This window comes from Tachysurus fulvidraco, chromosome 22 (assembly GCF_022655615.1).
Source record: "Tachysurus fulvidraco isolate hzauxx_2018 chromosome 22, HZAU_PFXX_2.0, whole genome shotgun sequence".
NCBI lineage: Eukaryota > Metazoa > Chordata > Actinopteri > Siluriformes > Bagridae > Tachysurus > Tachysurus fulvidraco.
The window spans coordinates 2,881,167-2,897,766 of NC_062539.1; the positions used below are offsets into that span (position 1 = coordinate 2,881,167).

The 16,600-nt window shown below is 42.3% G+C and overlaps 1 protein-coding gene across 1 annotated transcript in view; it reads left to right on the forward strand.

Moving 5' to 3' along the window:
* mpp7b (MAGUK p55 scaffold protein 7b) overlaps nucleotides 1-16,600 on the forward strand; it is a 58,056-nt gene that overhangs the window by 10,213 nt on the left and 31,243 nt on the right. Inside the window, exons 4-10 of the mRNA XM_047806332.1 lie at nucleotides 1,431-1,511; nucleotides 5,029-5,193; nucleotides 9,603-9,684; nucleotides 9,823-9,908; nucleotides 11,803-11,877; nucleotides 11,996-12,192; nucleotides 14,195-14,259. Of these exons, the coding sequence (XP_047662288.1) occupies nucleotides 1,431-1,511; nucleotides 5,029-5,193; nucleotides 9,603-9,684; nucleotides 9,823-9,908; nucleotides 11,803-11,877; nucleotides 11,996-12,192; nucleotides 14,195-14,259 (751 nt within the window). The remainder of the gene's footprint in view (nucleotides 1-1,430; nucleotides 1,512-5,028; nucleotides 5,194-9,602; nucleotides 9,685-9,822; nucleotides 9,909-11,802; nucleotides 11,878-11,995; nucleotides 12,193-14,194; nucleotides 14,260-16,600) is intronic.

Here is a 16,600-nt window from a genome sequence, read left to right on the forward strand (position 1 = left end):
GTTACCAGGCAAAAGAGCAAAACACACTAGTGTTGCCACCCGTCCCGGGAAAGACGGAATCGTCCCGCATCTACAGGCAAAATGACGCGTCCCGTATCAGATCAACACGGGACGCGATTTGGCCCGTATTTTACATACAGGTCCACATTATACAGCATCCCATGCAAATCACCCCACCCGCATTGTGTGGAGACACGTCCTATTCTACCCCTGATCGGGTAATACTCGTTGCCATCGTTGGTTTGATTGGTTTGTTTTAGGGTTACGGGCCATGAATCACGGCCAATCAGAGTCAGAGGAGGGCGGGACAGAAAATCCATATGAGACGATGGCATCTGATACACTGATATACATCCACTGATGTTATTATGTTCATGATGTTCATGGAAGATTACTAAGTTATGGATCTGTTAATTTAATAATAAGTTAATAAAATATGGTTCACATCTCACAAGTTCCTCCAAAAGCTTATTTTTTATGTTCTCAGTCACACTTTGTTGGCGTATATTTATTATCGTCATAGCCGTGTATTCGATATGACAACTTAAGTTGTGATGGTGAGAGACTGAGTGCATCTGTTCACACTGATCTCAAATCATATGATCAGCAGATATCTTATTATAATGTCCATTGGTATCGATCTTAATAGTTTTATGAATACATGTTTTCAGTTATGATATACCACCACTGGCACGCCATCGGGACCGCGGTCATCGTGGCCCCGAGGGGGGTGTGGCCCCCGCTGCGGCAGGCGTCCCTTATTTTTCTGTATCGAAGGTGGCAACCCTAAAAATAACATGCTAACGTAAAACCAGCCAGCTAGCATGCTAACATCAACTGTGGTCAGTGGAGTAAATTGTGAATCTCTCACCAATTCGTACGTGTGAATTACGAGTGTTCACTGTGAGACATTTTGAAATAAATTCAACTTAGAATACTAAATTTCACCTGCTGTCGTAAAAACGTGGGCAAACAACTTAATTATAATTTAATTAACTTCAGCTCATATAATTATTTAATTTCAGCTCAGTTTAACTCGGGCGGATCGGGACCCTCCTTCTTTAGAGTGTTTTTTTTTTAATCACAAAACACACTTTAGCTTTAAAAAGAAATTTAAATCGTATTTTTAATCGTATCACGTAGTGACTTGTTCGAACAATCGTTTTATACGTTCTTGGGTCATTTTTCATCCTCAGCCACTGAGACGTTTATAAAGCGTGATGGTGTTTTATTGGCTCTGGTAGGTGTATTAGACTGACTCGGAGTTAAAAGAGCCAATGCAAGTATTAAACATGTCTAATTCCTTATACATACACGTCTGAGAAAGAAAAAAAATCGGAACAGTTTACACTGCAATTATGTCTATTTAGGTTGTATAGACTTGTGCTTTTTGTGCTGATAACTCAATATTCATGTCTCTTTTTTTGTAGGTAATGAAGGAACTGCGTGCTTTAGAGGCCAGACCTGAGATTACGGAATTGATGTGCGTGTTATCGAAACCTCACGTGCAGGTACGGGAGTGTCACGTGTCGGGGTCGAGACACGGAGTCGGAAAGAAAAAAATATAAAAACAAGCAGAGTATATGGCGAAAACACGTGAAAAAAAAACCGGTCCAAAACCATGAAACTTGAGTCAATGATCGATACAGGATGATCACGTGGACACAACAGTGATACCTCACGTTAATGACGTGACGCACGAAGGTTTAAATATATGGACGAATCAAAGAGGAAAACACAGAACAGATGAGATTGGTTAGAGATTTAGTCAGTTTATTCAGTTCATTCATTCATTTTCTACCGCTTATCCGAACTTCTGGGGTCACGGGGAGCCTGTGCCTATCTCAGGCGTCATCGGGCATCGAGGCAGGATACACCCTGGACGGAGTGCCAACCCATCACAGGGCACACACACACTCTCATTCACTCACACACTACGGACAATTTTCCAGAGATGCCAATCAACCTACCATGCATGTCTTTGGACCGGGGGAGGAAACCGGAGTACCCGGAGGAAACCCCCGAGGCACGGGGAGAACATGCAAACTACACACACACAAGGCGGAGACGGAGGTGTGAGGCGAACGTGCTAACCACTAAGCCACCGTGCCCCCCCCCCCCTTAGTCAGTTTAAATACGCAGCGAAGTAAATAAACAAAGAACAAAGCGGAACACACATGGAAGCGAAGCGGAGAATGTTGACTAGCGGCACGTTTCTAATCACGATGTATGATGGATTTGAGCTGAAAGAGAATAAAATTATAAACAACTACTAATACATGATGAACTGATATAAGGATTTGCAGGAAATCCACGTATCTACGTAACTCACAATTTAATCTACATCACGTTCTTTTGTCTAAACGTTCTTCTCTTGGATGATTTAAAAAAATAAAGTAGAGGATATAGAAAATAAACATGTAAATTAAAAACAAAAATGGATGGATATCGGGCTTTTCCATTCTCGCTTCATTTCCAAACTTAATTCCCAATTAGTCTTTTACATTCCCTTTCCATTTCCAACCGTACGTCCAAGTGTCAATCAAGGTCTGAGGAGCTGCTTCCAAATAAACTCAAGCAGTGGAAAAAAAAAAAAAAAGAAAGAAGAAGAAGAAGCAGAAGAAGCAAGATGACACACAAATCACTGCTCTTTGGCTTCGGGTTTTGTTGCCGGAAAAATCTCAGGTTGACCAGCCACTGATTAACATCATTACTACATGCAAAAGCATGAAACTAAAACTCGTCTAGAATTTTCCCTTCAGTATCGTGTCACAATAACTGTAACTGTCACTTCGGTACAAATACACTGACATTCATTTCTGGTCTACTTAGAATTTTTCCTTCTCAAAAGCCCAGGCTTATTATGTTCTGAATCAGTTTTTGGTGTAGCAACAAGTTTATCTGTCATCGACTAAACACTGGCCCAACTGAAGGTAATTGACAGCTTGGAATTGAAAGAAAAAAAAAAGGTGATTGGGAAATGTAACGTTTCCAAACTTCTCTGTTTAAATTCCGAACTTAAAGGCAGGGTCTCCGATTTGTGAGAAATGCTTCAGAAAACCGAGTCGGGCCGAATAATAGACAAAAATCAAAACAAAAATCAAAACAAATGTGTAGCCAATGAGCAGAAAGGGGCGGGGCTTGTCAATATGCGACAGAGAGAGTGTTCAGTGCGCGTGTGTGACATTAGCAGAAAGCGGTTTTAACATCGACATGGAGGATAAAAACAAAGAAAGAAAGAGAAGAAAGACTTACGATAAGGACAAGAAGTAGGACGTGTTAATATAGGATCAGCTTTCCAGCGCTGGAGAGAACTGAAGGAGCAGGAAGTTGGCCACATATTCACAGGTTGGAGTTTCCCGAGTCAATAACTCCTGAGCTAAACGCTGTTACTACACAAATAACACCTCTTTTCTATCGTAGTAATGTAGAGAGGCAGCTACAACCGCGTTTTGTGTAGTAACAGCGTTTAGCTCAGGAGTTATCGACTCGGGAAACTCCGACCTGTGAATATGTGGCCGACTTTACTTAAGACGCCGAGGCGCTTTTTTCCTTCTCGATAGGTGAGTAACGTTGGTTTTGCTTTGTTACACAGAACTAATATATGCCTTTGTCCTTTACATCATTATGCTTGTGTGGCATTTTTGCTTGTTTGTTTATCTACAATCATATTGTTCTTCCCTTCAGCTATGATAAAGACACGTTTCTTTCTGTTAGTTGCCCGGGTTACGTACAGTATGTATGTGTGGGCGGAGCTATCGATACAGGGGTGGGACCCATTTGGGTTAGGGGCGTGTTTGTTTTGGTGATTTTATATGTCAACATTGGCTTTCAAAAATCGGAGACCCTGCCTTTAATCCCTGTTGGTGTTTTTTTTTCCAAGGTTCGATCCCTTGTACACTCCTCAAGCAGAAATCTGTGCCTTTCTGTTTGTGAACAAACAGCTAACGTAAGCTAATGTTACTGTAGCGAGCTTTGTGTTAGCGAGATTAGCAGCGATAATAACACAGTAAGCAGATGTGAGCTGTCAGGTGGACGTAAGGACGGTGAGACCACCATCATGTTGTTGATAATTCTTGATAAATAACAGCGCAGTGTGAAAAACAGACGTTTCTGTACTCCTTTGCTTCACACGCCTCAGGTTCAGGATTTCACTGGGTCAAAGTTCACCTTGAGAAACGGTGGGAAATGAAATGAGCTGATAAGAAAAACAGATTCTTTTATTTGCACTTGCCATTTTTTAGCCAAGCAATTATTATTATTATTATCCTTATTATTATTATTATTTTTTCTTTCTTTCTTATTTGCTTCAATGCAGCTTCAACTTTTAGTACTTTATCTTACAAATCATTTGTTCAGGCAACTATCTGAGATTTCCTGATAGCATTAGCATCAGCATCAGTCACACCTAATATCCCGAATAGGCTTCGTGTCTGTTTAGTTCCAGAGGTAAAAAGATGTGCACCGATCCATTCCTTATTTGGTAGGATTCTTGTATCTAGCTCGAAAAAAGTGCTTTGGATAGAAAATCAATCATTAGCGAATGTGCTTTTACTGGAGACGACGCAAATGTTCGGGAAGCTTGATTATTAAGGCTATGCTAGCCATAGTGTCCTGCATCGTAGCCAATCGAAACATCACACGACCCAGGGATTCGGGTTTTCTCTTCCTCAACGACTCAAAGGACAGAGAAATACTTTTCCTCCTTAGAAGACATTGGCAGAGCTTTCTGTACAGGAGCTTAAGCAGTGACAGCTTCATTCATTCAGTGGTTTAACGATATAGTGCTACTTGGATCATTTGATGTTCTCCACTTTATTATTTTTTAAATATATATATATATATATATATATATATATATATATATGCGCTCATTCCCATCTCCGCAAAAGTGTTGCATGTTCAAAATTCTGAGGAATAAAAAGTCCTCTATCGAGAAGCTCTCGTGTTCTTCCACAGCACATAATGGCGTCTTGTTTTTGTAAAGGTTTTGGCAGTCACTCTTATTCAAACGAAGCTCTTTTTCAGGACCTTCTCGCGGTGCACGATCACGTGGCCCAGAAGGATTACGAGCCCAAACTTCCATCGCTGGAATCTGACCACGACGACGACGACGACGACGACGACGACGACGATGATGATGATGAAGACTCGGTCAGGATTATCCAACTGATAAAAAGCAAAGAACCACTGGTTAGTTTTTCTGGGGCGCTAAAATATTTACTTGCCTCAACTTTATTCATTCATTCATTCATTCATTCATTCACTACCGCTGATCTGAACTACCTCGGGTCACGGGGAGCCTGAGGCGTCATCGGGCATCGAGGCAGGATACACCCTGGACGGAGTGCCGACCCATCACAGGGCACACACACACTCTCATTCACTCACACACACACACTACGGACAGTTTTCCAGAGATGCCAATCACCCTACCATGCATGTCTTTGGACCGGGGAAGGAAACCGGAGTACCCGGAGGAAACCCCCGAGGCACGGGGAGAACATGCAAACTCCACACACACAAGGCGGAGGTGGGAATCGAACCCCCAACCCTGGAGGTGTGAGGCGAACGTGCTAACCACTAAGCCACCGTGCCACCCACGAAATCAATCATCAAGTGAATGTAATTATTACTTCTCATTACTTCTCATTCTCACTATTAACCTATTAAATAACGTAAACTTAAGTATGTAATTATCGAAAAAGTTTTTAAAAACACCAGCAGAAGTCTCTCAGTCATCACCCGAGCCTTTCGTATCTTATATATCAGTTTTTCACACTATTAGAAATATCCGAAAAAGTCACTCTAATGAAAAATTTGAAAATTTCACTTTTTCTTTTTTAAGAATAAAAAAAAAAAATCAAATCAAAAAATATAACAATATTTCAAATTGACACCAAAAACATGTTTCACTTTAAAATGCTGTATTTCTGCACACATTTGGATGCAAATGGGTTCACTATAGAATCGTTGGGGGTTTTTTTTGTGCATTTTTTTTTTTGTACAGTACATTCCGTCGTCTTTCCGTCGAGCCTCGGACTTTCCCCGTCTCTTGTAGGAATTATTTTAATGAAAGCTAAAATAAATGTGGTCCATATGAGAAGCGCGTGTTATCTGGGAGATATTACGAGGGACGTTTCAAATCGCAGTATAAGCAAGCCGCACAGATCGAGGCCGTAATAACAGGGACGCTCCGCCGCACAACCTCAACAATTCCTTTTTCCGTCTCTCTAAAGAACCGTCTGTAGTCACGTTTGTGTTTTCTCAAACTTATATATAAAAATAATTTTAAAAAAAACACCAGCCTTACTCAGATTCGTATGTCCTGGATGTAGAAAGTAACACACAAACGCGACGCCGTTTTCCGACTGACCCGCCGGCGCTCCGATCCTAATAAAATGCTCTAAATATTGTGACTGTTTTCCTCCTAACATCTGGCGAGAGAGGGAAGAGGGAAGAGAGACGGATATATGAGAGCTTGTCATTTATGAATGGAGCTTTATGAAATCCAGAGGCAGAAAGGAAAGTTGATCACGTTTTCTTCCCCACGTGTGCCATCTACATGCTCAGGCGCTTTTTGTTTTTCTTCCCTTCCCCTCTGCTTGTTCTTGTTTCTGCCACGGTTACGACTGGAACGGAGATGAGGCCTCGATTTACTCATCAGAGTGTAAAACTTACACATGGTAAGTCACCGAGAAGTGGGAAAACATCCCCCCCTCCCCCCACACGTGTACCGTCGTACCGTCGATTTGCAAAATAAAGCTGTTCCGGATTAAACGCCGTTTTAAACACCGGTGACGTCTCGAGTGTCCTTTCGCCAGGTGAAGCCGTTAAATACGTCTAATACACTGTAGAAGTGGCCCTCTGTCATCTGTTCGCTAACAATTTGGTAATCTGATACTAAGAAATATGGCTTTGGTTCTCACCAGCAGCTTTTCCGTGCCCCTTGGGTCTCCACGAACTGCCAGGAGTGATTAGGTGTTTTAAAAAAGTCGAAGTCGGACTGTGGAGTGGATCAGAAGTGCGAGTACATATGGAGTCCATCAGCCCGGCGTAGGCCGCTGCCCGCTCCTCTTACTGATGATGAGTAATCGAGCAGCCGCCAGCTAAAAAAAAAAGGGTCCTGCTTTTGTTCAAGCGTGTCGTTTCAGTCAAGCTCAGTCCAGTGCCCAGAGTGTCTTTTCTAAACGCTACTGCGAGCTGGAGGTAAACACTGAGGCCTCAGAGTCCCTCTGATAGGTGGTATAAAGATGGAGGAGATGCTGAGCTTCTCATAATGGAAGTTAAGCCTTTATGGTCTCTAGGATTTTTCGTCCTGAGTATTTATTGTTTTCAGAATTTAACATCTTGAGTATTTATCCTCCTGAGTATTTATCCTCCTGAGTATTTATCCTCCTGAGTATTTATCCTCCTGAGTATTTATCCTCCTGATTATTTATCCTCCTGATTATTTATCCTCCTGAGTATTTATCCTCCTGAGTATTTATCCTCCTGTGTATTTATGTTCAGATTTCATCCTCCTGAGTATTTATCCTCCTCATTATTTATCCTCCTCATTATTTATCCTCCTGAGTATTTATTATCCTGAGTATTTATTATCCTGTGTATTTATTATCCTGAGTATTTATTATCCTGAGTATTTATTATCCTGAGTATTTATCCTCCTGTGTATTTATTATCCTGAGTATTTATTATCCTGAGTATTTATTATCCTGAGTATTTATCCTCCTGTGTATTTATTATCCTGAGTATTTATTATCCTGAGTATTTATCCTCCTGTGTATTTATTATCCTTAGTATTTATTATCCTAAGTATTTAATATTCATCATCCTGAGAATTGACTATCCAAAATATTTACCACCTTCGTTATTAACCATTCAGAGTATTTGTCCTGAGTATTTATTCTCCTTAGTATTTTTTTTTGTTCTGAGTATTTTTCAAGCTACATATTTATCAGTATTTACAGTCCTGGGTGTTTATTGTAAATGTATATTTACATTATTAGTCAGACGCCTTTATCCAGAGGGACTATTATTATTTATCTCATTTATACAGCTAAGAAACTGAGAGTTAAGGGTCTTGGGATTCAAACTCATCACCTTCTGATCGGTAGCCGGACACATTAACCACCGAGCTACCGCTTCCTACTTCCCATATGTACCGTGCTGCAGTATCGTGTACCGTGGTGCAGTAACGGAACAGATTTACCCTTAGAGGCTCTTTTCATCCGCAAAGCCTGTTTTTGTCACCACGGTTTGGACGAGCATTTATTTTCAGAGCTCGTCCAGCTGTTGACGTGTGTGAGGGCTTAACCTAAACAGCTGTGGTTGAGGAGGCCATGTTCGTAACGGTGGCTCGTTGACGCGCCGACAGGGGAAGAAGCCCACAGAGTACACGCTTTCTCACACAGACGTGTTACAGAGCGGCTCGGTGTCAAGTGGCTACAAGCTGAAGTGAAGTGAGCTCATGGTAATGGATGTAGAAATGAAGCACAACATTCTGTAATGTGTTTTTATTAATCAGGGGCGAAAAAATCTGTGCGATTCATCACGCAGAGCGCTAATTTACTTCTAACGTGGCTTAAAAGACGCACGTCAAATATTTTACGCGTTATGTCAACAAGTCGAAGGAGCTTAACAACACTTTTTTCTCGTCTGTACTCAAAACTTCAAGACCAGAATTTCCTTCGTTCGTTTTTTTTTTCTCTCTCTGCTTTGGTTTTATGCTTCACTGCAGTGTTTGGATTTCTGTACTTTACTCTCTGTAAATGATTTCAAAACTCATGCAGACTTTGTCGCGATCCAAGATTTCGGATCCTGTTTGTCAGAACATCTGCGACCGATGTGTTTAGTGTACAGTGATAATCGGAATAAGGTACAGACCGCTAAACTGAATCGCTTTGCCTTTAATTCGATCCATTGTTTGATGCAAAATGCAGGATGGAAAAAGGGGCTTTTTTTAAATCTTAAATCTTAGTCTCAAACTTTTTTATTTTTTATTTTTTACAATTATCTGTTTATTTCTCTATGTGGTTATTTTTTTAATGTAATTTCTTTGTTGAATTATTTATTTATTAATTTGTTTGTAAAAAATAGAAGAAGAAAAAAAATAACGTTAGCACGTTCGCCTCACACCTCCAGGGTTGGGGTTTGATTCCCGCCTCCGCCTTGTGTGTGTGGAGTTTGCATGTTCTCCCCGTGCCTCGGGGGTTTCCTCCGGGTACTCCGGTTTCCTCCCCCGGTCCAAAGACATGCATGGTAGGTTGATTGGCATCTCTGGAAAATTGTCCGTAGTGTGTGAGTGTGTGAGTGAATGAGAGTGTGTGTGTGCCCTGTGATGGGTTGGCACTCCGTCCAGGGTGTATCCTGCCTCGATGCCCGATGACGCCTGAGATAGGCACAGGCTCCCCGTGACCCGAGATAGTTCGGATAAGTGGTAGAAAATGAATGAATGAATGAATGAATGTTACACAGCAGAACGCACAGGCCCGGTTCTCGTTTTATCCACTCTGTCTATTCTACAGTTTGACTTCAAACCTTCGTAACCATGTTTGTTTGTTTTGGTGATGTTAATTATCTCAGTGTTTCCTGTGTTCCAGGGAGCCACAGTGAAACGGGACGGGTTGACCGGTGCCCTCGTCGTGGCTCGTGTTATGAGAGGAGGAGCTGCAGACAGAAGCGGTGGGAACAGCTGGTTCTTCTGTGTGCATCATTTCATGTGTGATGAAATAACTAAATGAAAGACTTTAGTTCTGCTCTTAGACCTTTTTTTGTATCCTCCTGCAACTCGATGTTTGCTCATGGCCTTTTTTGGTTCAGGTCTTATCCATGAAGGTGATGAACTCAGGGAGGTAAATGGAGTCCCAATGCAAGATAAGAACCCTGAGGAGATCATCCCTATCCTGGTACAATGGGGTTAGTTTTAGGAGTTCGCTGGGGTTAAGGGTTAGGAGTTATTTTAAAGGGTTAGAGATAGGAGTTAGGGGTTAAGGGTTAGGGGTTAGGAGCAGTGTTGTAATGTAACGAAGTACAAATACTTAGTTACTGTACTTAAGTAGAAATGTCACGTATCTGTACTTTACTTCGCTATTTAAATTTATGTCAACTTTCACTTTTACTCCACTACATTTCCGAGATAAAATGTATACTTTTACTCCGTTATATTTCCACTAAGCGTCTTCGTTACTCGTTACTACAAAATAAAATCAGAAGAAATGTGTGCGACTGCAATAAGGGAGGTTTGGCGAATCACTGCTCCTAGAGTGTCACTGCACGTCCGCATGCGCTACGGAGAAGCTCAGGTACGCACCGCGTGCACGCGCAGTCGGAGCTAGAGGCGTTTATCTATAACGACGGCAACCAAAAGCAGTGAAATGTCACTATTCTTATTAACAGAGTTGTAGCACAAACAAAATATTAATGCCACATCAATACTAAATAAAAATAACATTTATTGATTTGGTCTTTGTCTTGTGAATATTTGTTTATTAATGACGTCATTCACTGGACACACTGTTTGTAGAGAATGCACACACACATGAACTGATCTGATTCGAGGCTGACATCATTACATCATGCATAACATTTTGGTGTCCACTTTTGCCATTAAATAATACCATAACTTTTGGCTTACTGTGTAGTCATATAATATATAATATAAAACTCTTCTTGTTTTAAATTCTCACTGAGGGCTGAAACCCTAGAACTGCCCCTGCTCTTATGCCTCCGGAAAATCACTGAAATTTTACTTTTTACTTTTACTTCAAATACTTAAGTACATTAAATATCAGAAAATGACTTTTGATACTTAAGTACAGTAAATATCAGATACTTTAAGACTTTCACTTGAGTAATATTCTAAAAGGCGACTTTCACTTCTACCGAAGTCTTTTTCTAGTACGATACTTGTACTTTTACTCAAGTATTGCTTTCTACTACTTTATACAACACTGGTTAGGAGTTAGTGTTAAAGGGTTAGAGATAGGAGTTAGGGGTTAGGAGTTAGTGTTAAAGGGTTAGAGATAGGAGTTAGGGGTTAGGGGTTAGGAGTTAGTGTTAAAGGGTTAGAGATAGGAGTTAGGGGCTAGGGGTTAGGAGTTAGTGTTAAAGAAAGGATTGGATTAGGGTTAAGATAGGATTAGGGTCGGGGTTAAGATAGGATTAGGGTCGGGGTTAAGGGTTAGAGTTAGGAGTTAGGGGGTAGAGTTTGGAGTTAGGTTTTGGGATTAGGAGTTAGGGTAAATGGTTAGAGAAAGGAGTTAAGGTTAGGGGTTAAGGGTTAGCATTAGGGGTTAGTGTTAGGGATTAGGTATTAGGATTTAGGGGTTAGGAGTTAGGTTTGGGGTTAAGGGTTAGAGGTAGGAGTTAGGGTTAGGGATTAGGGTTGAGGCTTTATGGGTGAAGTGTTAGGGATTAGGGGTGAGGATTTACTGTAGGGATTAGGGGTGAGGCTTTATGGGTTAAGGGTTAGAGGTAGGAGTTAGGGATTAGGGGTGAGGCGTTAAGGGTTAGAGGTAGGAGTTAGGGATTAGGGGAGAGGCTTTATGGGTTAAGGGTTAGAGGTAGGAGTTAGGGATTAGGATTTAGACTTAAGATTAAGTGTTAGGGGTTGGGGCTAGGGTAAGGGGTTAACATTTAGTGTTAGGGGTTAGGGGTTAGGGTCACTGTGGTTATGCTTTCTCTTGCTTGTTTGACCCATGTCTCTTTTTTCTATTTACTTCCTTGTGGGATTCGTTGCATGGTTCTGTATTAACTTTGTAAGCTTTTACTGGAACAGCATCTCACTTTCTATTCTTCCAGGCACAGTCGGACACGGCCGTAACCTTCAAAGTGATCCCAGGCACCAAAGACCAGCTGGAACCCGACGACACCGAGGTAACACTCATCCTATTGTCGGGATTACAGCTTTCAGAAAGCTATGATTCCATCGCGGCATTAATCTGAAGCCAACGAAAGGAAGGTGTGGTGTTAAGGAGCGGTTTGTGTGTTGTAGGTCTTCGTCAGGGCGATGTTTGACTACCATCCGGAAAAGGACCCTGCTATTCCGTGTAAGGAAGCTGGGTTGGAGTTCTGGAGAGGGGATGTGCTGCAGATTGTCAGTCAGGAAGATGTGACTTGGTGGCAGGCAAGAAGGATTGCTGATGCTAACCCTCGAGCTGGACTCATCCCGTCACGGCAGCTTCAGGAGAGGTAACCATGTAAAGTCGCTGATGTAAAGTCGCTAATGATATACTGAATGTTAGCTGGCTTCTCCCCGTGCCTCGGGGGTTTCCTCCGGGTACTCCGGTTTCCTCCCCCGGTCCAAAGACATGCATGGTAGGTTGATTGGCATCTCTGGAAAATTGTCCGTAGTGTGTGTGTGTGTGTGTGAGTGAATGAGAGTGTGTGTGTGTGTGCCCTGCGATGGGTTGGCACTCCGTCCAGGGTGTATCCTGCCTCGATGCCCGATGACGCCTGAGATAGGCACAGGCTCCCCGTGACCCGAGAAGTTCGGATAAGCGGAAGAAAATGAATGAATGAATGAATGTTAGCTGGCTTATTAGCAAATATATCTCCTGATTTTAATGTTAGCTAGTTTATTTTGTATATTGATTTTGTATCTCAAAGTTAGCATGCTAACTAACTGGTTTTGAACCTTACTTAACGCTAGCCAGCTAAAAGTAGCTAACATTTTACGTTCGTTTTAATCATAGCTCCAGGGTAAATGTTAGCTTGGATCGATAGCAAACATGGTTAGCTGGCTTTAATCATGTTAGCTGGCTTACTACTGCTACTATTAACTACTGATTTTAATCTCAGCTAGAGTTTAAAAGTTAACCTTAACTCTGTCTTGCTACCAAACGTAGTTGGCGACCGGTTTTAAAGTTAGCTGGCTTGACTACTGCTTTTAACCGCGCACTATAAGGGAACTCGATTTTTCTCCAGATGATTTCCATGAAATATGTAAGTGTCGGTGCGCTGCTCCTGGAAAACACGTGTACTCTGGCGTTCTGCTGCGATGTCAAGTGTCAGACGAGCAAAGCCCAGTGCTGCAGTTCCAGGAGAACCCGATCTTAATCTGATCTCAATCCCTGCTCCTCTCATCACCAGAGGACACACAGTCAGGGGCTGAACGATATGCACGAACACTCGGTCAAAAAAAAAGAGAAAAAAAAAACAGAAGGTCTCGCGAGCCCCACAAATGCATCGTCATCCACATTTTCAGAGCTCCATCTGTTATATCCGGACAGGCTCGCACCGGCCAACAAACCACGACAGGAATCTCTCAGGTTGGAATTTTTCTTCGGGTCACTATTCTTGCGTCCGTCCATTCCAAATCAAGTAATCAAAAAGTAATGGCACAGGTGCTGATGCACTCTGGACACACTCTTGCGCTCTCTTTCTCTCTCTCTCTGAGTGGATGGAAAATCAGGTCTCGCTCAGAAGACGATGATGATGTGCATCGCAGATATGAGCTCTGAGAAACAGCGACTCGGCAGAGCGGCTTGACGGAGCCGTGAATCGAGACCTTTGTGTTTTAGTTCTGCTCGAAAGAAGTGTGAAATGTGATACGGAAAATGGAGCTGGCTGTAAACATCACCTTTTCAGACGTGACTCTTTCACTCTCTCTAAAGCAGTGGTCCCCAACCCCCGGGCCGTGGACCGGTACCGGTCCGTGGACCAAATGGTACCGGGCCGCCCAAGGAACATTAAATTATTTCCATTTTATTTATTGTGGTGTATTTCTCTCGGGTTTGTGCGACTTTCCATGGACGAGAGGTTAATAACGCCGCAAAATAAAGCCGCACCAATACCGTGCATGCGCAAAATATCATGATATCGGGCCGGGTTTAGGTGACGTCTGGAGCTGAGCGGCTGCGAGCGGCAGTGTTTTTGTAGCTTTGGTGGAGAGAGAAGGTGTGTATCGCTCTTCTCTCTGTTCACCGGTACTTTGTCATGTTTAACAGTGCTTGGTGTACGTGTATATTGTGTTTGCTCAAATTTAACCCACAAATTAGCAAAAATGAGCACGAAACAGACGTCGTTAGAAAGTTAGAAACTCTGCCGGTGTTCTGGATTAAAGTCATGGCGGAATACCCTGAGATTGTCACCACAGCACTTACATCCCTATAGTATCTTTCTCTCTCACTGTATCTCTCTCTCTCTCTCTCTCTCTCTCTCTCTCGTTCTCTCTCTCTCGTTCTCTTTTCAGGAGAGCGGTGTTACAGAGACCCGAGGCACTGTTTCAGACGTCCACAGCTCTGAAGTTAAACTCCGGTAACACCATAATCACAATTATAGACAATTTCCAGAAATTTCCACCACCCACTATCCACAGCCATGGCCATTAAACAACATGATATCTCTTTAAAATAAAGCTTAATTATAAAAATATCAAAAGGTTTATTGATGGTAATAAACATGTTTTATAATAAATGAAAAAAATGCTTTATATAATTCATTTTTTTGTGTGTATTTTCATTGCTCTGTTTTGCAAAGTCCAAGCAAAATAAACACTGCTTTAAATCATAATAATGATAAAAAAAAATTATTCTCAAAAATGTTCGAATGCATCTGCCGAGTTTCGAGTGGCTGACATTGAGATACGGGCTGAGAGACGTGTGTGTGTGTGTGTGTGTGTGTGTGTGTGTGTGTGTGTGTGTGTGTGTGTGTGTGTGTGTGTGTGTGTGATCCAGAGCTCTCGTGATTCGATGATTCGTTGAATGACCCCACAGAGCAGAGAAGTGCTGTAAATCCCAGCGGCTCTGCTGGACACATTAAGTGTTTTACTGTGTGTGAACAACGTGTCTACGGTGAGAGCTCAGAAAGATGTGCACACGAAGGCCGCGAGGATTAGCGCCACATCGCGAGCGACCTCGCCGATCACAGCAGCCTGAGCCCGGCGTTTACAGCTAAAGACTTCTGCATGGAGACACTTAAGAGGCGTTTAAAGCGATCGAGTTCCCGAGCCGCAACCGTTAATGGCTGACAGATGGGTTGCTGCTGTGTTAGTGCTTATACGTATAAATATACATTAATACAAATTCTCTCTCTCTCTCTCTCTCTCTCTCTCTCTCTCTCTCTCCATCTCAACCTCTCTGATCGATCTACATATACACCATTCTCCGTTCTGATTGGTCCAAATCACAGGATTATAGAAAAAAGAAAAGAAAAGAAAAAACAGAGTCACTTTTGTTTGTGAACATGTGTGTTTATTATTTATGAGAGGAGTCTCCAGTGTCAGAGGTAAAGCTGTACTGTATGTTTTCCTCCACACGAAAGTCTTCAGAAAGACGGAGACTTTTCTTTTTGTCGTTTACGCTTTTCGTTTTTGTCTCTCCGTGACACGACAAGCCGAGGACGGAAAAGGTTTATTTTATACGTTACATTTACAGCATTTGGCAGATGCTCTTATTCAGAGTGAATTACATTATATCTCTCTTTCAATAAAACCGAGCAATTGATGGTCAACCTGGGAGTCAAGCTCACAACCTTCCGATTGGTTTTCCAACACCGCCAACGACCGTATTTACATGGCAAAACACCATCTGGATCTCACCTTGAGAAGGTTTAACCCGAGTTCCCATGACTCGCAGGCTTGTTGTTTATCGACACTATCTGTCACAGAAATAAAAACGAAGCAGCCTCCTCATCAATCAATCCCCACCGTGTAATCATTCTGCCAGTGATGGCATCCTGACGTCCTATATTTGGAACATGACAGAGAGCAACTGCAGGCATAACACAGCGAGAATCTGCGCCAAACACCTCTCAGCTAGGCTGCTCTGTCATTTCCTGACCCTCTTGGATGTAAACAACGTAATGATAGACGGGCTCGTGAGGGATGAAGGCTTTAAAGAAGGGGGAAGAAAGCTGAGAGAGAAAGAGAGAGAGAGAGAGAGATGGATGGATTATTTTAGATGAGGAAGAACATGGTTTAATGTGACAGAAGGAGAAGGCTTACTGGAAGGCCGGAGCTCATGGTGTGTGGGCTCGGTCGGGGCGAGTAGTCGACGTTCGAACCTGAGGTACTGTAATGAAGTGGCTACGGTGGCTTGTCGGAAATAACCGGTTTGCTGTGAGTCACTTTGACTCTTCTTACTTCACCTGGAGTTCATGAAAGTGTGTGGCTCTGTTTGAGGGCGGTTAAAGCGGAGAGAGTCGCTTCCTGCCATCTGTGTTTTGACCCAGCTGTGTGTTTGTGTGTGTGTGTGTTTGTGTGTGTGTGTGTGTGTGTATGTGTATGTATTTGTGTGTGTTTATGTATGTAAGAGAGTGTGTTTGCATGTATGTGTGTGTATGTCTGTGTCTCCATGTATGTTTTTGTGTGTGTGCATATTTGTGTGTGTGCGCGTGTGTGTGAGCGTGTGTGTATGTATGTGTGGGTGTGTGTGTGTGTGTATGTGTGTTTGTGTGAGTGTGTGTGCATGTATTTTTGTGTGTGTGAGAGTGTGTGTGTGTGCACATGTATCTTTGTTTGTGAGTGTGTGTGCATGTATTTTTGTGTGTGAGAGTGTGTGTGCACACGTATCTTTGTGTGTGTGTATGTGTGGTTGTGTGAGTGTACACGCATGTATGTGCGAGTGTGTGTGTGCATATATTTTTGCATGTGTGAGAG